This window comes from Xyrauchen texanus, chromosome 24 (genome assembly GCF_025860055.1).
Source record: "Xyrauchen texanus isolate HMW12.3.18 chromosome 24, RBS_HiC_50CHRs, whole genome shotgun sequence".
NCBI lineage: Eukaryota > Metazoa > Chordata > Actinopteri > Cypriniformes > Catostomidae > Xyrauchen > Xyrauchen texanus.
In genome coordinates this window covers 7,712,238-7,734,398 of record NC_068299.1, presented here as the reverse complement: position 1 = coordinate 7,734,398, position 22,161 = coordinate 7,712,238, and the positions used below count along the sequence as shown (strand labels likewise).

Here is a 22,161-nt window from a genome sequence, read left to right as displayed (position 1 = left end):
ATGTTGAGCTGTATGCTGATTTTGGGTGCAGGTGTCCAGAACCTTCTCACTTCTGTTATTTGTTTCTAACTTCTACTATGTCTGCTTGACTAATGCCTCTCAGAAAGTAAAAAACAACATCAAATCTCCCGATAAAGCCCTGAAAGGAAAGGTGTCTACCCTCTTTATACAGAGAGACAATCTCAAGGTAACTTCTCTACCACAGGTGTGGACAGGGCTGAGGACAGGAGTTTCAGATGGTTGAACAGAACAAAAGTGCAGAAATGTCTGATCCCAATGGAACATAATTGAGGTGGTTCTACATTCAGAAACATATTTGCCTGTCTCAACTGGCCATACACAATCTTGCATAGCCAGAATTTTGTTTTAAGGAAGAAAGTCTGGTCCAGTTTGAAGCTTATTCTTGCTGAGAACCCTCACTCAGATAGAATTGCATAAAAAGGGAATTGCAATAATAGCAGAGTAAGCATCCTTCGAATGGCTTATTTATTAATCAGGTATAGGAGAAATGTATTACTCCCTTTAAAGGACTTTGCATCATGTCTCAGAACAACACCTGTAACTGGTGTAATCATTCCTCATGGCTTTTGTTTGCAGTAAAACTACAGTACATGTAGCCTTGTAGTCTTGAAGCCTTTTCTCAGGCTTTCTACTGAATCATGAGAGTTCAAGGTCAGGTGGTTTTGTTCTAGGCTGCCAATAGTGAAGTCCTTGAATTTCTTTGTGTTACCTGCCTGACAATAAAGCTCATGATCGAAGGAGAGCAAGGACAACAGGACACCATTCTAGACAGTGGAGGAGAGGATGTATGCCAAATCAGAACTGGTGAGCTGCTCTAAGTGGTTCTAAGTGGAGGTCCTATCTCTGCTCTGATAAGCGAAGTTGCCTTGTGTCAGTGTTTTTCAATGCACTCCTTGTTTTTCCTTATCTTTGATAATTAAAACATTGAAATTCCTTTCACAGAGCTCAGGGAGTGAGAGACTGACCTGTTAGGAAGCATCGTGTGGAAATGTAACAGGTTGGAGCATATCAGAGTCTTTAGCAGTCCATTTATGGCCAGAGGAGTGCAAAGATATTCACAAACTGGAGCCAAGAAACACCATGTTCCCATAGACACAAACTCATCATGCATCCAAAAAGAGAAATCACTTTTTCCATCTTTTTATGGTAAACAAGGGTGCATGTTTAGTTTTTTTCATCAGCATGGTAGGTGCATGTCGTGACCACCTTCGGCATATAGCAGTGCTATTTTGCAGCCTCTTTGGCACCGTTTCGCAGGCAGCACACCAGAAAAATTCCTGGTTCTCCCTATGGCCAGTCCTCCCCTGGTGACCGAATTTGAAAGGTTTAGGGTAGGGAGGTAAGTTTTGTTGTTTTAAAATTCGATAGAGCATTAACCTTAAAAACCTCATCTGTTTCTGAGAAACTTTGGCTCACTTTTAGTGCAATACAGTGGGCAGTTCCCCACTGTATTTGAATCGGTTTGAGTGGGATTCAAACCGCTGTTAGCTGGCATGGGAGGCGGACGCACTAACGAGGAGGCTAAAGGCTACAGTCCCAAGCGTCAGTCGCTAGTGCACCTCTTGAGCCCAGGGGAGTGAGGTTTACACATACCACAAAGCTATCACGGACCAGCTGGCTCGTTATATAAAGAATCACCTATTTTTGCAATATTAGCACCACTGACACATTTTCATGAGAATCAGGCTGGTTAATAGTAACATTAAATTGAATATGATGATTTAAATCAGAATGTATTTTACATTATTTACACAGAAATGACTGTGCTTCACAAATGAGGCCCATTTATTTATTTATTTTATTATGGAATTTATGGGCCAGATTTCACAAGTTGCCTGAATTCCTTCCGATGCACTTTAAAATCAAGGGCTACAAAGAAATTTGTCTTTTTGTGACATCACTGATTTGAAAGGCACAATAGGGTAATTTTATCATAAACAATATCTTTACAGTACATGCTTCTATACCCACACCCCCAAAAAAAAGTTTATGCATTGAGCATGTCTTTACATTGTTTTCCATTACCACAAACCTGTAAAACCCTTTACATTAAATTCTGTGCAGCTACATAGTTTTGCTTGTGGTTAAAAAGCTCACTGTGGGTTTTCACAGAAAAGAAGCAGAGTCGATGGCTGATAAATGCATCATGCTCGAGGAGAGTTAATCTCTTATGGTTTTACTGTAAATGTTTACATTCCAGCATGCCTTGATGTTATCAGCTAATAGTTTTTGGAAGAGGCTGAGGAGTTCTGTGGGTCGGATTATTGGTGGTGGTGTTGGAGGGGGGAGAGATTCGCCTGATGAAACAAGGTCAACGTGATGCTGTGCTCTCTCCAAACAAAGGTATTAACTGTAGGCCATTTCTTTCTTCTATCGTGCCCTTTCTATAGCCTGGGTGAAAGCATTAACTCCTCATTTCACAGTGCAATGTGAAAAACTAACTTTATATTACACCCTCTTAGCTTGAAGCTTGAAGCTTGAACATCTATTGGGTCTGTGGTACTGAAGACGTGCAATTTGCGTCTTCAAAGTGAAGTGTGTATTTTTTTTTGTGGCAACATTTTTACAAAATGAAATGATGTGCTTCAATACATGTTTCACTGCAGTTTCCCAGTGAAATGTCCAGTGAGGGGCGCCACAAGTGAGTGAAATGGTGACATAATCAGACAAGGTTTTAAGGTGAATGTCGTCATTAAAGATTAGTTTAAATGAGTTAAACGTACCTCCCTCCCTTTATCCTAAGCATAGCCAATAGTGTCTTAAAAGCAAATGTGAGATGAACAAAACCGGCATCCTTACCCTAAACCAACACCTATACCTAACCGATAGGGTTCTAAAAGCAAATGCGACATAAAAAGCACATTTTCTGAAGCAATCATACCATTTCAAGTTGCTTTTATGACACTTTCTCCTCATGTATCAACTTGCATGCTTAGCTGGGATCGAACCTTGGTCTTCTGAGTCCAAAGTCAAACATTCTATCAAGTTAGATACCGACAGGCAAATCAAGTTGGAATAAGTGTGAAAATGTATGTGGGTCAGTAATACAAGCTTGAAAATGGGTAGTTTTTCAAATGAACGAAATTGTTGTGGGGCATTCGGTGTTAATTTCACCAGAAAACTGCATTGAAACATAGAATGTGGCACATAAAACTCACAAAAACTCTGTATGAATTTATAGTAACGCTCCTTCTATTAGACTAGGCTGTTTTGATTGCACCACACTTTTCGGGAGGATCAACCTACTAATGGCTTACTCGTTGTTGTCTCTGCATACTAAGCTGGGATAGAGAAAGTATTTTAACATCGAAAAAATTCCATCAACTTTAAAGATCACTGAACCTTCACTTCAGTGTTGAACTTGTTTTGTTGTACCCTTAATTGGCCTTATATTGTGCTACACAAACCACTTTTGAGGATGACACCACAGAAACACTTAACCTGTGATCTTTTTTTAATTGTTCATCAAGGAAATTGAGAACTAATCCAAGAGCATTCTGGAAGTATTTACAGAATTTTGTGTGAAATACCTCAACCAATGTCTTTGATCAACCCTTTGTTCTTCAGTCATCAGAAGCTGAGCTAAAGTAGCTAGGGGGAGTCCAACTTTTTTCTAAGTGTTTTGAATCAATTCTTTGTCCCACCAATTTAAATTTCCACCCAGATGAATGTAATGCAGGTTGTAATGCAACCAGTTCTGGACTGGCAATCTGGCATACCGGGCATTTTCCCGGTGGGCCGACGCACTTTGGGGCCGATCATGGGCGGACTGGCCTGCGGGAGAAACAAGCGGGCCAGTGGTGCATCCGCGAAACGTGCCGAATGGGCCGTGATTAGCAAAAATGAGCCGCCGCGTTATGCAGATGGACCACAAAACAGCGGCACGATATACAGAAAAGGACAGCGACCCCCCCCACCCATGTAAAATCCCAAGCCAATTTCTCTTCCCAGTCCAGCCCTGAATGCAGCACAGCAATATAATAATAATTGCAATGAAATAATTTTTCCCATCAATGTGTGGTTTAATTCATGTGGGGCTTTGTTGTAGCAGGTAAAAATGAATGTGCACTGGGCGAACTCTCCCATCCAGCACATTTGTTTTCTTTGTGTGGGTTTATAAGACTGCTCACTCTAGTCTGCACGAATCATCTGCTGTACTGAAAAAATGTGTTTACATACTTTTTCACTATATTTCTTTGTATAAACACAGACATCTATAATGTGCTCAACCATGGCTCAAATCCTTGTCAGAAGCTAATGTATCATGTGCTGATGTTTGTGTAGAGGATGACAGTACTGTAGGCCCTAGACTGTCATCTGAAATATTACCAATCAATCATCATGTAAAGATTTAATTGATTCAAAGTCATATCTAATTGTAAATGCGAAAATAGGCAGAAACTTGGGAGACACTGAATTAGTTTACTGTCTGTTATATATATATATATATATATATATATATATATATATATATATATATAGCTCAATCATTATACAGATAAGCTCAATCGGCAGCATTTGTGGGATAATATTGATAAAAAAATATTTAACTCTTCGTTCGTTTATTAAAAAATATTTAAATAAAAATGCGGTTACAGTAAGGCACTTACAATGGAAGTGCATGTGGTTAGTCCATAACACATTAAAATACACGTTATTTCTATACTTTTGAAACAGTGAGTATTTTTATGCTTATGGAGTGGCTATATCCACTTCCATTGTAAGTGCCTTACTGTAACTAAATGGATGAGGTTTAAGTCAACATTTTTGTGCTGCCAAGGGTGTTGTGGTTGCACAGAGTATAATAAATACGATTTTACATTATAAAACATTCCTGTAGCATATTGGATTTTTTTCATTTATTTTCTTCTAGATGCCTTGATACAGTCGGCATCCTGTTCAAGCAGTTTCCAAGCTAACTCAGGATATGTGACCCAGGATGATGTCTTTATGCAGGTTTGCTATGTTTTTTATCTATTTTGAACAGAACAAATAAAAGAGATTTCTTACTGCACAGATCATTATCTCTGAAATAAGTGAATATCAAAATTAAAATGTATTACTGGGTTGATTTTGAGTGACACCCAACTCTGTTTTGCCCTTAAATGTACTGATGGCTGTCACACAATGAACAAAGATAAACCGCGTGTTACTAAGATTTCATCCATTGAATCCATGGATGCAGGTTTGAGATGGGTTCGATTGCAGATGGATGCTATATTTTGGTGATACTGGACCTTTTTTCACTTGCTTCTATGAGGGTGTTGTCTCCTCAAGCGTACATGATTAATGTGCCCTGCATTTTAGCCAGATTCTGTTGTGCAACACAGATATGGTCTATTGACAGTATCTGAATCATGCAGATATCACGAAAGACCTGCTTAAACTTATATGAACTGCTTTATATTGTGATGGTTGAAATGGAAGTATATTTTTCTGTTGCAACATTTTTTTATTGCGATAAACAGCTGTCTTGTGGAGTGTGAAAGGCACCGCAGCCTTTCTGTCAAATGGAACAACAGTCATTTAATTGTTTAGATAAACAACTGTACCGGAAACTTTGAGGATATTCATTGCAGTTAAAGAACAGGCAAACTAACATTGTTTGCATAAGTGAGGCATATGTGGTATCATTTGAAAGCTTAGAATCTGTGCTTTTCAGAGAGCCACATCACCTTTGCATTTATTTACATAAAATAACAAACTAAGACCTAAAGGCCTCATTTGTGTCGCAAATTGGCCCCACCTAGAGGTTATGTTATAGACATTATTATTATGACTATAAAAGTCCTTCACTTAGCACTTAAATAGACAAGTCATATATAAAACGACAGCTCTCACTCTCAGGAAGGTACTAAACAGGACTGTACAGTTTATGTGTTTACCATAATACCACAGTTTGCATTAATATAAAAATTATCACAATGTGAATTTTTATTTTGGGATGGCATAAAATGCGAATGTCTCTTTTCTTTACAGACCACTGACCTGTAAGCCCCAAATAGCCTCAAACGTTATATCAAATCTTACCTTGGGTTGTTAGCTTTAAAATGAGTTAAACAAATTATTTGTTTACTTGTTTGTTAACTTGCTTGGGTGGATAATCCAATGTTATGTCAAAAAAAATTTCAACAAAATATCACATTTGGCAGGGGCGTCGGACTGGTGGGGTAAAGGGTACCGAGTACCCAGGGCCCGAGGCAGAGGGGCCCCTTAGAATTCAGTTTTCTATACATACATATTTGGTATGGGGGCCCAGCAAGATGGTTTGTACCCAGGGCCCGTAGTACCAATTTGGTGCTACGCCCCTGACATTTGGTAGAAAAAGTATGAGAAAAACATCCTCAGAAAATAGGATGAAATGTATATCGATGTAAAGCTGGAATTCTGTGCTTTCCTATAGACTGGGCTTCTAGACTACTCAGAAGACAAGATATTCAACAAAATTTGGAGGCCCTCAGTGCTTCAAAAATAGACTTGTTGTCTATGGGTGAGTGCTAAAATTCCTTAGAGCACCACCTACATTTCAAAACAACATAATGCGATGGATGGCGATAGTGTCAAAATTATTTTTTCTTGTACTTCCTGCCATCCAGCAAAATGAAACAAGACTTTTTGCTTGAAAATTGAGGACACAGAACTGAAATGGCATGCTTTTAAACTTCAGACATTAAAAAAAAAGTATTAAAAAAAGGTCTATCATACAATTGTAATCATATGCATTGTTGTTTATTAATTATTTCAATAATTTCTTAAAATGTAGGGGGTTATCTGTAAAATTAGACAGATAATTTTTATTAAATGAGTCCACTGTGTGTGTGAACAGGGAGCTTTTAAATTTGAGTGAGAATATTTTCAGGCAGGAGCCCAAAAACCCTGTAGAGCGCAGTCAAACATGACCCTAGTAAAAGATTTGTGATGGTTTCTTATCTAATATGGTGTTGAATTATTTATGTAAAATAAAACGACTTACACTTTTTTGTGGATTGTTGGAGTTTATTTCTGTATGCTGGTCTGTACTGCATCGTCCGTCAAACCATATCCACAAATAATCTTTTAATCATTGTTTCCTCTTAAACTGCTGCCATATAGTCATTAATCTCATGTTGACAATCCTCCTTTAAGCCTTTTGCTCTTGCAGCTATTTTCTCAGACATGCCACATTATTTCATTATTTGTTCTAAAACATGTTATATCTTATTTAGACTTGTATTCTTTCACAGTTGTCATTGGCTGTGAGAATAAATGTAATTTAGATATTATATTAAAACAGTGGTCTTGGCAAATATTAAGACATGGTAGACTGTTTTACAGCATATGGAAGATTCGTTTTACTGTAAACCTCCCATGGTGATGGAAATAAAGAAAAAATTTAATCAACAACAAAGGCTAACAAGGGATCATTAACATACAGCAATACATGTGTTTTATACTGATGAAAGAATAAGTTGTTTAACTTGTTTTGTTTTGCCCTTGTGTATTACAGGATTGGGGTATGAGCCATGAATGAGAATAAGATCCTAACCCTAACCTAACCCTTAACCTAAATCCCAAAACTTGATACAATCTGTATATTAAACTATATAGGCTACAGTGGCCCCAAAATAGATATTGACACTTAAGCCAGACTTAAAAGTGTATGAATGTCATTGCATTAGAGATCAAAATGTCAAACCATGTGGCATTTAATTTTTTAGGAAAGACAGCACAAGCACTTTTCAAGTAAATGTTTCTTAACGCAAAGATTATTAAGGCACCTGTACATGTAACTGACTTTGTGCATTCACAATATACCGAACTTTGGACCAGTTAGTTAAAAATAAATGCAAAGAAAAAAATGTCAATGAAAAATGTAATTCTGAAAACCTAACCTCATCTATGCAGATGACACTTTTTGTTTTGGTTGCCATCTAATGTAATGCAATGACAAGAATACATTTTTAAATGTGGATTAAGTGTCTAAATATTTTTGGGAGTTCACTGTGAAGCATTAACAGCTTTAGGCTACTTCAGACCTGACAAAATCTCTATAGAGTGAATTGTCTCTGCTTTAATCATCAGTATAAAATAATAGTACATCAGTGTATCATATCCCACTTTGGTTTTCCTTTTGGATTTTTAGACCATTCTCAACCCAGTCTCATGAAAATTTTTACATATTTTACGAGTTGGCCATTTCGTATGATTTCATAGAAGTTCGTTGTATGAATGTGTATGATTTCATGCAAATGCCTGATGGCTAATGCAGAAGTAAGTGATGTGTTAAGGACAGGCTTATTAATATTATACCCTTTCCCAAACCCTGAGTGTCAAACATGATAGGAAGCTGTTGTGTGACAGAAGTAATTGTGATGTATTGAAACGATGTCCAGTGAAAATCGTACAAATTCATTTAAGTGCAGTCCTACTATATCATTCGAATTAGCCAAATTTAGAAAAGTCGTATGAATCTTTACGATTTCGCCGTTAGAGTGAGTAGGCCTATGCCATTCTACAGTCTGTTATAGATATGTTTGGTATTTACAGCTCTGCTGGAATAATGCGATTTGTGTTTTGTCTGTTCCCTTCTGCATGAATTCACTTCTGGCTGGCTGATGTCTGTTTGGGTATGACAAAACTCCATAGTCACTGTCCACATGATGCCATAACCCCAGTAGATCAGTACAAGCCACCACTTAAAGTGTCCCCTGAGATCCACGGCTGGAAGCAGAACATGTAAGGATAGTAAGGGAAAGACTGGTATAAGGGAGGAACGGACGAAGTGGGTAGATTCTCGGCGTTGTATTGCCTCTGGTCGTTTTTTACCAGCACCTTCACCGCCACTCTCTTAGCCAGCGTTGCAGTGGGAGTTGTCGCAAGCTCGGTCGCCACGTGTCGCCGTTTGGTTTTGTATCTCCTGTTCTGGAACCAAATCTTCACCTGTGTCTCCGTCAGTTTGAGCGCTCCTGCCAGGTCTGCGCGCTCTGGGCCGGACAGGTACCGCTGCAGGTTAAAGCGCCGCTCGAGCTCATACACCTGCGCATGAGAGAACGCCGCACGAGACCTTTTCTTGCTCGATTTAGAGTTATCTCCGAAATTACAGCTCTGTGGCTTCCCTCGGTCAATATCGTGATCTGTAGATGAACAATGCACAGGATTAGGCTATGTGTGGCAAATCGGCGGCCTTGTGCTGCTGCAATTTCCAAGATTAAAAGAGTCTCGATTCAATGCGCTAAAACAACTTAAAACTCACAAATAACTTCATACAACAAAATACAATATGCATTGACGAGCAAAATCTATTTTGGATGGATATTTAAAATCATAATGAGAAATTATGCATTTGAATTATGAATTGCGTTTTATGCTAAATGAGTTGCATATGAATTGCCTTGACATCTCGCTGTTAACCCATTAGATTCCAACATTTGCAAATGTATCACATTTTGTTTAACGCTAGTCCTGATTTAATATTGACCATTTGCAGCTATAACCTTACACAGAACTAACAAAGAACTAAATGGGCCAAAATATGATGCAGAGTGAAGATTATTTGACCAATAGAATCCTAATAAGAAATCATTCGATTGTTTTATTGAATTATTGTCTTCTTGACGAAGTCAAAAATGGTCCTATCAGTCTATCTTAGGTGTACAACATGTGTATAGTTATGTCTTCGTCAGTTTTGACTAGCAATTTTAATTTATAGTGAGTGTTTCTTAATTTTGCGCTCAAAATAAGTTTTAACCGGTTGCGCATTAATGTACTGTGTAGTTGTGCGAATGTCTCACCGTGTCTTCTATCTGGTTGTGAAGTGTCTTCCCCCGTTGATTCTTCCTCACATGAATGCTGATCAGAGAATGAGTCTAACGTGAACACACAGGGAGAGATGCGCCTTTCTGCGCTCTCCACTCCAGTCTTTCCGACCGACAGAGATGAACTGGAACAATCCTGTGCCTCCGTGTCTCCATTTCCCTCAGCGTATTCCTCATTTAGACGGACATTGTTTTCAGAATCACGGTTTAAGATGTTATGAATGGAAAATGAGGTGCGGGTATTCGCCATTTAAAACATTTACGTAACTTGCTTTGTATGGTTGTCCGATACGCTTCTATGTGGGAGACTGTTTCATAGCGATGAATTAGTCCACAGTGTAATGGTCTTTCTCGTTAATTGCGGCAAAACGTCTTCTGACCCAATCAACAGGCAAAGTGTCAGAAAATATCATGTGTGCATCAGTTCCCTCTCTTTCCTTTCCAAGCGCGGTGCCAATTGGGTTTCTGGTGCGCTTTGCTCCTCCCTCGGATTCCTGTGAGCAGTAAAGTAGATGTGTCGAATTTAAGCCCCATCGAAATGTGTTTATTTCCACGTGTATACTATTGGATGCAGTGTTGTTAGTTTATGTGGACATTTTTATATAAGCTGTTAAGTGAGCATTAACATCTTGGTGGGGTCAAAATTTAAAAGGAAGCACTGATTAAAAACGTGTCTCCAAAAAAGAATATCAAGAAAATCACAAATCCCCCAAGAAAAAATATTGTACTTTCATAACCCAACCCGTTATACTTCGTATTTAATATTTAATTTATTAATGTTCCTAATACGTTAAAATATTGTAGGCCTACTTGCCTTGTCGAACTGGTTTTTAAAATATTTCCGATTGAGGACATTTATTAAACATACCTTAAAACACACCCCCACATTGATCCTCTGTTCCACTCAAAACATTTGTTTTGTTCTCGTGATAACAGGACAGAAATGTTTTTAACATGATGCTTAATGTAGACATTCGATTAAATGGTTAATGAATAATACCCACAAAACTCAATTTAAATCTTTCTTTTATTGCACAATTACGACAAGGCTAATTCAATTATTTGGCATTGTTTTATTCATGATTTTGTTTAACCAAGGTCCAGTAAAATATTGTCGATATTTATGTCAGTAGCCTATTGATGTAGGCCTATTCAACACTTTAAATAGGACCTATTAAGGAGCATAAACCCAAAGACATCTAAAGAGCCTATAGAGACAAGCAAATACAAATACATTCTTGTTCATATTCATATTAAGTCGTAATTTAGATGTTTCCTTTAAACAGTAGATGACGTTTCATTTTCAACACATTTCTATTATCGTATGTTTCCCATCAGACGAACTTAAGATGGGACAAAATGATTAAAATGACCTATCAGCATTTAACAGTGCTGTAATTAGATGTTGCATTAGATAAATGTATTACGTTTTTCTTCCATGTGATCATTAATATATTTTTTCTAAAACAAATTTGTTAGTTTTTTAAACTTAAAGTTTCAGCAGTTTTTGTGTGTGACGATTTACTTCTGCATTTCATATTATGTGATATAATAGAATATTATATCATATTCAAATGTTATTGTCTATGTACTCTGCACTGATCGTGCACTGCTTTATTTATTAAACGGATGTTTGCTATTTATATAGATTAGCATGTTCATTTTTTATTTAATGTGATTTATTATTATTAAATGATTAACTGGAAGTTTTGGGTGAAATTCCACTTTTGGGTCTTGAAATCAAGAATTGTATATGTTGTCCTAATTATGTTGTTTTTAAAAGCAAATTCACACGTGCTTTCTATTCGATCATTTGTGAAGCACAAAAAACGCAATGTTTAATTGAATAGAAATGTGTTTTAAGTAAACAATAGTTACCTGTATAATGTATAACGCGTACATGAGTGCATAGACATATTGAAGGCCCTGAAAACCAAATTGTACACAGCATGCTTTTGGGTTTGGTATTCTAATAAGCTAATTAGTTACTGTGAAGTTACTGTGAATTTGCGTATTGCTTTATCACATATTCTGAGTTTGTTGTGCATGTTTCGTCAGTGCCATTTTGCACCTATAGGCTCCGTTTGTGTTTTCAAGAAATACGATTGTAGCGCCTCCAAGTGGCTTTCAAAGACACCGTTAGCTGACGTCTGATCTGCATGTTTAGGTGCAAGTTTAGGCCTGGTGTAATGTAAGCAAATCACTGCAACATAGTTTGATCCCATGACTTCGAAACTCAATGTGGTGATTCTTTTCTGGCCTACCTCAATACTGTATGCTAAACGATGCATCTTGGGCTAGGATACAATTCATGGATTGAATCAGTACACATCGACTTTGAAATATTGCCTTGATAATGGGAGTGGCCTAACAGTTGTGTTGCAGCAGTGTTTTGTTGTGGTTCTTTTGGCATTGGACCACCCATCACCTGCCATGTGCCTTGTTGCTAGGCTTGGGGATAATAGCTATTTCTTTTATTCAGTTCCTAAATAAATTACAGCTCTTTTTTGTGGAAATGTTCTTTGTGATATCATAAGGAATTATTTCCTTATAAATTCTTTACCGCAAATTGACTTAGGCAGCATTGTGACAAACAACACAATGAGGCATTTAAGACTATTAGGGGTGGTGAACTTATTACATTCTACCTCCACCCTGGGTTGTAAATAAATCATCATTGTATGCCAAATAGTAAGTGATTCATATTCTGTGAACTAATGTATAAAAAGGTAATTTAGCAGAGTCTGTTTTCAAAACATGTACAAAAAGCGTCTTAAAAATCCGTGTACTCCCCCGTAAATGAAACATAATTATTTATAAAGTAATTTATAAGTAATACTTATACTTATAAAAATATGACAAGAACATGTGCCACTTGTATATAGGGTCATGTTTAAAATAGAGCTCACAAACCAAAATGACTCATATCTTATAAGTGGTTCATGTTTAAAACATTTGACTTTAATAGGATGCGGTTCCTTTGTTTGCACTTCCACTAGACACACGATCAACGAAATAAACAGTTATCTGATTTTGTTTATGATGAGTAAGTTATATCACTGTATTGGGAGGTCTGACGTGTTACTGTTATTCAAACTGACGCTGGAGAAACATTCTGCTGAATTTCATCTTTTTTTTTACCTTTTTTTTTGTCGAACTGAATGTGCAGTCTTACATATCTCATATTTAAGTTAGAGTGTGTTTCATTGCCTGAAGCATACAGTATAGCCGTTCATGGTCATGATCTAACAGTCAAGGTAGCGAAGATTTATGATTGATAACGTGAGCGTTATGATTTTCCAGTTTATTCATATATACTGATCTGCCGTATTTGTGCTCTGCATTGTGATTGGATGGGAGGTCAACACCACCAGGGGGCGCTTTCCATCGTCCAGCTTCAAGTGCAGAGGTGCTGACAGTATAAATTACATATAAGCTTTGGCACTCAACTATAGTGGACTTTTACTGTAAAACATGTCATATATCACACATAGCGTGGGAGATTTGTGAAAATATCAGTAGGCTATGACACGTTAGTGCTGCTGATTAATGTTAATGCTGCCCTTTACCTAGAAATGTGTCTTTCCTCCCCACTTCAGATCATATTTGCGGTAAATACAGAGGCGTCCATAAGCTATGGTTACGTCAAGGGTGGACTGGCCATATAGGGAGAACCGGGAGTTTTCCCGGTGGTCCGGCAGCAAACTTAAACTTCAAACTTAATTTTCCATTGAAAAAAATAAAATAAATAAACATTCCTTAATTTTCATATTCACTGGGTCCTGTAAAAATATGTATAAAATAGGAATTCTTTTTTTTGTTTTGTTTTTCAAAAAACAATTACTGTGATATGTTTCTTATGCCTTATGAGGAAATACAAAGTAAAATAAAATAAAACTGTATTTATGTATTTATTTCGCTATTGCTGGGTATCAGTAGGATTTCTGCTAGAGATTTTTTTGTGTTCCCAATTTCACTCAGCTTCCTCTCCTTTTGCCTTGACATCCAATAAATTGTTCGCTATCTTTGCAATTCATAAGCTGAATCCAGTGGCCTTATAGCTTTGACCCATGCTCTCTTGAAATAATTTTTCTGTTCCAACTTATCCTTTTTCCTTCCGTTTTTATATCTCTACAGATAACCAGTAGGCCTATATTCCTTGAATTCTTGCCACAATCATTTCTGGATGTTTTATCTGCTTGTTGTAGGCCTATATGTTTAGGAATTTCAAGTCTGAACCAAGTTATAAGATTGTTAACAAAATTAATCTAATCTAAAATCTTTAAACAGATCTTTTTTTTTTTTTATCTACTTTTTAAACATATTTTCTCCTGACATTCTTAGGTCAGGTAAGGTTTCACAATTTTAAAACAATTGTAATATTTTAAGAATTTTGCAATCCAACAGAGGTTTCCATCAGTGTTTTATTTGATTCAAGAGCTAGGCCATATCCAAGCCTGCATGACACACCGTTTTGGGAAACTAACCACACCCTCTCCTGATAGTCGTCCAAAAATCCTCTCTATAGATTCATATCTCTAGTCCAGCACTCTCTATTGCAACGCGTCCTGAGGCATCGCCGCTCCGTCGCCATGAGTATTTACATTGAAGTGTCTGGGCCACTTACCCTGACAGCAGGTATGTCCAACTGGCCTTGCAGTAGCGAGGGGAACAGTTCATCCTTGCTGTTAGCAGAAAGACAATCCCCCGATGACTCTGTGTTTACTCTTCTATTAATCTTCATTATAAGAGTGTGAGCACTGGTGAACTCGTGAATGGGTTTGAGGACAAGCTGGTTGTCCCTTCGTAATGGCCAACGGTAATCCACAAACCAATAAAACCATTCACTTTGTTTTTGCTCCCAGCAGTGTTATTTTTACTACTATGAAATCTAAGTAAACTGGTATGCTATTAAAGGAATAAAAAAGGAAAAGGAAAATCTGTATTTTTATTGTTGTCCGTTCAGATTTTCCCATGAATTTCAGTTATAGCTAAAATGTCCAATTTCTATTGCTGTTTTTGTTGTTTGATATTTTTAAAGTAACAACAATAATAAAATAATCATGATTAGCATATATGTTATCTCGTAATTTTGATTTACGAGTTGGCCAGTCTGCAGGTGCTTCGAACTTTTATATTTTACGCAAAATTGTATTCTTGCTCACCAACAAGAAAAGTGTGCGAAAACTACATGTTGCATTCTTTCTCAGTGTTGAAAGTGATTGAACATTACTAAATACATAAAAGTAAATAATTTGGGGTTTTATAAAACTGTAATGCTCAGCTATACAAAAAAAAAAAAAAAAAAAAAGAAAAGGGTCACAAGAAAAACTCAAGTATGCAATTCCACAATGTGTATCATTATAGGGCTCAGACTGTAATATGCAATATTTGATTGTCATGGCAGCAGATTTAAGCCTGATATTGGAAGAAGAAGAGGATGAGGAGAAAGAGGGAAGGAGTATTTTTCCTAGGAAACTGTATCATGTTTTTCTTGAAATTAATATAGCCTTATTAATAAAAGTATGCTATAGGCCTATCTCAACTGAAATTATTTACTAGGTTTGACTGTCCTGTAAGTCAAGGCTATTGCGTGGAACGCACAGAATAAAAGTGTATAAAATATGTCATTTATTTCGAGCCTCTTTGTCTCTGATAAACGAATCTTTCTCTTGTGTTCCCCAGTGTAATGGAATATTCTGGATTCAACTCAAGTTAAGATGAATCAACAGCAAGTGTGATTAATGTTAATTACCACAACAATTAATTCTCGATTTGTCGCCCCTTTAAAAAAGAAGAAAACATATGGGTAACAGTGAGACACGTTAAAATACTCACTGTTTCAAAAGTATAGCCACAAGACCTAAACAATATGCTATTTTTTTTTATTATTTATGATAACGACGACGTAACGCCGTAAATCCTTAAAAATCATGACTTAACAGCTCAAATAACTCTAAAAATCTATGTAAGTGCTTTTGTGAAATTATAAACTTCACATTTCTGCCTTTAAACCCTCCAAAATATTGGCCCCATTCACTTCCATTTAAAGTGCCTTTTTTGCTTCTTTTATTTTTCTTGTTTTAAGAAAAGGAGGGACGAATCGAAATAATTAATAATAATAATAATAATTATTATTATTTTTAGTAATCAATACTATTATGCCATTGCCAGAAATGTTGTCGATTGAGCTTAACTTATTGAACCCAGAATATTCCTTGAGTGGCATTCAATGGAAGAAGGCCTATACGAGCGATCTGAGGCTCTCTTTAATGTACGAGCGTTTTTACTTGTTACTTTAGATAAAGATGCTTTTGAAAAACGTGTCGTAGGTTAAGCAGCTCATTTACGGGCCAGTATGAGCTACGGGTAACCCTGGCCATGATTTGTGTATATTTCTGTGAGGTTTATTTGTTTAGCATGCTAAACTGACAATTGCTTTAAAAATGCGTAACATCGTAAATGTTAGAAATGTTTACATGAAATAACACCAATTTGTTTCAAACTCAGGTAGGTCAGGGAAAAGGCTTTCCGTTAAATGTATTTGATAACTTTTGTCATGCATGAAGAATATACTTAATAAAATAACTAAAAAAAAAAAAAACGTTAGTCAGTTCATGACTGATCATGTGATCATTTGTTATATACAGACTGTTAAGAAAATAATAATAATAATAATCGAATTTCTTTGTTAATCATAACACCATTTACTCCAATCGATTCCATTATATATATAATAGGCAGTTTATTATTATTTATTTATATATATTTTTTTACTTTAGCAAGACATCGATTTCTACCAGTCTCATTCTTCCTTTATAATTTCAATAATTTTGAGTTCCAAATGGGAAAGTTTACTGTTTTATTTTTTTACATGGTAGGTTTGCACAACATCACACATTGTCAGTTTTCGTAACATTCTTTGTATGCCTAATAAACGTTCATTCCTCTGTGCAATGACTGAGAAAGCAAAAGTCTCTGAGTATGGATGCCAACATAAAGACCCACATAAATGGTCAGGGAATGTCTTCAAAAACCTGGTCTTAACACGCATATGATACGACTCTGTTATTTTGATTATCGTGAGATGTCGGTGCTGTAAACTAGTCTGCTTTCAATGCACATCTTAATGTGTTCATCTGCTATGGATTCATGGGTATTCGTTATGGCATCATGGAAAGGTTGCTATAAGAATTTCACAGAAGCTTATACTGAAAAGGTAGACTATACACAACCCTGCGTATGTTTCGAGTGATACAATTTACAGGCCTATAAAACATGGGTAACTGTCTGATAATGTTGTAAAGCTGTCATTTATGTACAGAGATAGGGTTGTAATGTCACTACCATGCGCGAATTCCCTGCAAAGTCCCTTGACACGTTGACACGGGCGTCCCTTGTGTTGTCTGAGCTTGAGAATATGTTCCGAGGTTGTTCAGACTCATGCTCATCAGCGCATTGGTGGATGTGTTTGTCGGAAGAGATGGAAGGCTTGGATATGTACAGCTGTATGGGTTTGTGTAAGCGGCATTATTATAAGATGAATAACCATTGTAACTATATGGGCCAGGGTTCACAGCGTACGAGGCGTTGTAACTCTGTGATCCCGCTAAACACGGTTTGCCATCCCGGACCAGCACCGGCACTGCCACTCTCCTGGGTGGCGGCGGATGGTGGTGTCCAGCCATTTCCAGTGTTTTGTCTTGACGCTGTCGCTTGCATTTGTATCTTCGGTTTTGAAACCAAATTTTGACCTGCGTCGATGTCAGTTTGAGGGTGCTAGCTAGATGTTCTCTCTCGGGAGCCGATAAATAGCGCTGCTGCTTGAAGCGCCGCTCCAGCTCGAAGACCTGCGCCTGGCTGAAGAGAACCCGCGGCTTCCGTCGCGTCCTCTGCCGCTGCGCTCGCTCCGTGTCCGAGTGCACATCACCATCACACTCGGGGGATCTGATGATCGCACCGCAGCTTTCTAAAAAAAACAAACACACAAAACACGAGAAAAACTCGCAACTCTCACTTAAACATTTTGTGCATTTGCATGCATGGATAAAATCACTGCACATGGCATGCAACTAATCCTAGACCTTTAGCCAAATGAGATAATAGCATTATATTTTAAAAATCTGCTTTTTTAATAAAGACCTACAATCTATAAATATACAGGGCGAATTCTGTCTTCTCAAAGTAATGAACATTATAATTTGTTAGGCCTAATTTTAGGTGTGCGTGTCCACTTCCAATAGACCAGTGTTTCTGTTTTGTCAAGTTCTACATGATGATTTATGTCATATTTCATATTTATAGAAGCATTTAATACGATATGAAATTCATAATAAGCCACACATTTCGTTTTCTATCACTATAGCAAGCCTAATCTCACATGCAATTTGATGTTCTCTTCGGATTCAAGTTTTAAAATCCAAATCACCCACTCGTTTCGTGGTCTTCAAGTTCATCTTCAAGTTTGTCGACGTGTCCCAGTGCCGGATGGGAGAACATCGGAGGGGAAAGACTGCTCTCCACTAAACTATCCTGCATGGAGAGCGAGTTCAGAAAAGACATCTTCTCCTCGCTGTCTGAGAAGCAGGGGCTGTCTCCACCTCTAAGAAAACAGGATGATGGTGCCTGAAATCTCTCCTGCAGTTCCGGATGCAGTTGCGCGTGGTGTTGCGCTGGATGCAAAGATTGAAATTGGCGAGATTGCTGCTCCAGTTTCAGTATATCCTTCACAGAAAACGGGGTTGAAGTTACCGGGCTCGGAAGCATCATCAGGCGCTGTTGGATGACATCCACAATATTATTCCTAAATCAACTGGAAGCCTCGAGCACTAAGCCCCGTTGAACAATTGTTTAGATAAGCAACAATTTTATGTAAACATACCTAAATGTGTCGATTAATCTCCCATATTGTCATGGCTGGTTGATTTGCATGAAGAGAGGTGAGGACCGCCACTCGTCGGTGTGAAACTGTTGTGTGTTTTTCCTTGAGTCCGGCAGCAAAAGGCAGTTCTTCTGGTGATGTCACATGACCGGGGCGGAATGTTACGATCCTTCCCACAATCCACAAAGGAAACGCATATACGGTTTCATACCAGCAGAAAAAAGAGCCCCGATATCACACGACACTTTTTCAGTAGCGATGTTCGTTATATTGGTCTGATGAATTATAAATGTAGTCTACCCGATGAGCAAAGGATTCATCCACAAAGAAGACCTTTTTTAAAAGTGTAGCCTGAGTCGTGCTTTAACGCTTGTGTTCAATGCAATTCATCTGCCCAGAATATTATATGCGATCTTGATTGGCCTGAACATGTTTTCTTTACCATGTAAAAAATAGCCTATTTAGATTTATCGTTTTGAGATTTAACTTCTTTTATTCTATTTAGAGCTGACCTGCACCACACGTTTATTTGCCAGCAGACAGCTGGAGTAAAAGCAGCAGCAAACTTTTGACAAAATAAAACGTGGATTTAAACAACTTTTTAGAACATCCTTTGTGTTGCGTGTGTTTGTTTGTTTGTGTGTGTGTGTGGGCAGGTTTAAATGGTTTACGATGACTTTTTTTTAGATTACAAACTGGTAATTACAAGGGTATTATGCTATAAATGTGGTTCATGAGGACATTTCTAGTGTCTCCATAATTCAATGTGTTGAATATAATTAATAATTTCATATGTTAAAAAACATACTAAACAATGTTTTATTGAAAATCTAAAATTGCAGAACGTTTTTTGTGAGGGTTAGGTTTAGGGTGTGTGTGTGTGTGTGTGTGTGTGTGTGTGTGTGTGTGTGTGTGTGTGTGTGTGTGTGTGTGTGAGAGCGTGTATTTATCACTTTGTGGGGATCAATTGTCCCCATAAGGATAGTAAAACCCGACATTTTTGACGTTGTGGGGATATTTTGTCGGTCCCCATGAGGAAAACCGCTTATAAATCATACTAAATTATGTTTTTTGAAAATATAAATTTGCAGAAAGTTTTCTGTGAGGGTTAGGTTTAGGGGATAGAATATAAAATTTGTACAGTATAAAAACCATTATGTCTATGGAAAGTCCCCATAAAACATGGAAACCCAACGTGTGTGTGTGTGTGTGTGTGTGTGTGTGTGTGTGTGTGTGGATATACAGTATAAGGCTTTGATTATATATTTTGGTTTAAAAAAAATATATATTTTTTAAATGGTTAAGAAAATCTATTTTTAGGAGAACACGCTTCCTTCAGGCGATCAGATTTACTGTAAAAAAAAAAAAAAAAAAACAATCTGTGGGAAAAGCGAGAGTGTTGAAGGTCTTATAGCTTTGAAAAGTTTTGAATTTATTTTAAAAGGTCTGATTTATTTTATAAATTGTGGACTAATCCCTTAAAACGTCTTGGTATTGTTCATGCAGTATCGTCATTTTGATGATTTCGATTGCAATGACTTGTTTGTCCTTATTGCTTATTGCTGTTATCATTGTGAAATATTCCTTGTCAATACCTTCAGAGCTAATTATGATTAAAAAAATGTCCATAAGAATAATCTAAAAGGAGCTGTGTAGTTCTATATGTAAGGAGACTTTAAAGAACTTTCGGGAACTTTTCGATTCCCTTTCAGTCGAGATGAATTTGATACCAGAGATTAAAGTTTAGAAACTTGATTCTTACTTCATCTCCAATACTTGGAATCATTGTAAATCACTCGCAATATTAACCTTTGCGTTCTTTATCACTTTTTGCACTGGTGGGTGTGATGAGATGAAATCCTTTAACAATGTAAAATGGTCGCTTCAGATTTATTTACATAGAATTAGAAAAGTATAATAGCCTACAACAACATGTTATTCCAAGAAACATACGCTTGTTTTACATTTTGTTTGCTCCATTAATCAAAATTAGACCAATTTTGGTTACATTTCAACCTGACCTCAATCTTCATTCAAAAACACCTTTCGCTGTTTTGAATTATTCAGATATCCAAAGCAGGCCTATCGGAATTCACAAAGTCCCTTTTTTGCATCATTTAGGCCGTGGAATTTCGAAAAGCACCAGAAGAAATAAAATAGTATGTTTATAATATTCCTTTTTCCATCCTGTATCTCAGGTATCGATCACTTATTTGAGGTGGACGCGCTGGACACATTTGAGGGCGCAATGATGCGCAACGCGGTGTCTCTCTGAGCTCCTGCTCCGGCGCCAGAGACAAAAGCCAGCCAGAGACTTAGAAGAAGGAAAAATAAAAGGAAAGAGAGACGAGATTATCTCATTCGTTAGCTATCAACAGAGCGGTTTAGATCAGCTTTGTGTTCTCCCGTCCCAAGACAAATGGCTCAGAAGGAAAGTTGTAGCTTTTCTCTAACCGAAGGAGATGTTGCATTATTTTTCATGGTATTTGTTGTCATTTGAGCAGTAATCGTGGCCCTGATTTATTACAATAAGGATTTAATGCAGTTATCTTATCTCTGTTGTTGGAGAGCAATGCACTCATGGGTGTCGGCCTGATATTACAGTCTAATTATTAGTAGGTTCATACAGGCAGTGGGCCTAAAACATTATGAATTTTGTTCTGGTGTGATTCATTGCAGGTTCATGAAATGCTTAAGATAGAGCTACCCTCGGAAACATCATCTCCATTTTTGTTCAGCACCACTTATCAGACTGAGTCACGGTTTTCAAAAGCTCATTCCATATATCATGATAATTCCACGTGTGCTGACAAAGTGGATAAACTCCATAGTATATTTGGTCATGGTTTAAAGGCATAACATGGATATCACTTGCTCTCACTGAACTAAATGTCAAGACACTTGGCTTTGGATGTTGTGAGATCCGACTTGTTCGGCCATCATCTGCATAATGCACACAGAGGGGAAAATAATACAATAATAATAAAAACTACTTTTTAATATAGATAGATGACTAGCCCTATATCTAATAATTCTACAGACCCATTACTAGAGCTGTGGATAATGTTCGATCACTGAATTTGGATGCTGTCGCATGTTTTTATCTGATCAGGAGTTGATCTTTGCCCCACACACGACTAAAGTGTGTTAGTGTTTTGACTGGATAATAGCACCATTAGGATGAGGAGAGTCTCAGTCAAGCATGAAGCCAAGCTGACCGTGAAGAGCGCATGTCAGCACATGATTCTCTTTTGGAGTCTCCAGTTTGGATTGACATATTGATGATAATCAACATAAGACAATTACAATAAACCACCTCCCGAAACGCTTCCGTTTACTGCTTTATGCATTGTTTTATATCATGCGTGTTATACAAATATTATACAAAATAATTCATATTTTATCGTTGATATATTATTATCATCAACATGCGTTACACGTTACAACTTACACCGTCAGGCCTAC

The 22,161-nt window shown here is 37.2% G+C and overlaps 2 protein-coding genes across 2 annotated transcripts; both read right to left on the bottom strand.

The window, feature by feature from the left end:
- Nucleotides 1–7,015: 7,015 nt before the first annotated feature.
- LOC127618176 (homeobox protein zampogna-like) lies at nucleotides 7,016–10,185 on the bottom strand. Its single transcript, XM_052090472.1, has 2 exons — nucleotides 9,792–10,185; nucleotides 7,016–9,134 (listed from the first exon to the last, which is right to left on the bottom strand). The coding sequence occupies exons 1-2, from the start codon at nucleotides 10,063–10,065 to the stop codon at nucleotides 8,680–8,682; spliced, it is 729 nt and encodes a 242-aa protein (XP_051946432.1). The 5' UTR covers nucleotides 10,066–10,185; the 3' UTR covers nucleotides 7,016–8,679.
- Nucleotides 10,186–16,666: 6,481 nt separating this feature from the next.
- Nucleotides 16,667–18,804, bottom strand: LOC127618105 (homeobox protein Nkx-2.3-like). Its single transcript, XM_052090360.1, has 3 exons — nucleotides 18,697–18,804; nucleotides 18,248–18,590; nucleotides 16,667–17,784 (listed from the first exon to the last, which is right to left on the bottom strand). Exons 2-3 carry the CDS (start codon nucleotides 18,582–18,584, stop codon nucleotides 17,159–17,161), a joined length of 963 nt encoding a protein of 320 aa, XP_051946320.1. The 5' UTR covers nucleotides 18,585–18,590; nucleotides 18,697–18,804; the 3' UTR covers nucleotides 16,667–17,158.
- Between the last annotated feature and the right edge of the window lie 3,357 nt (nucleotides 18,805–22,161).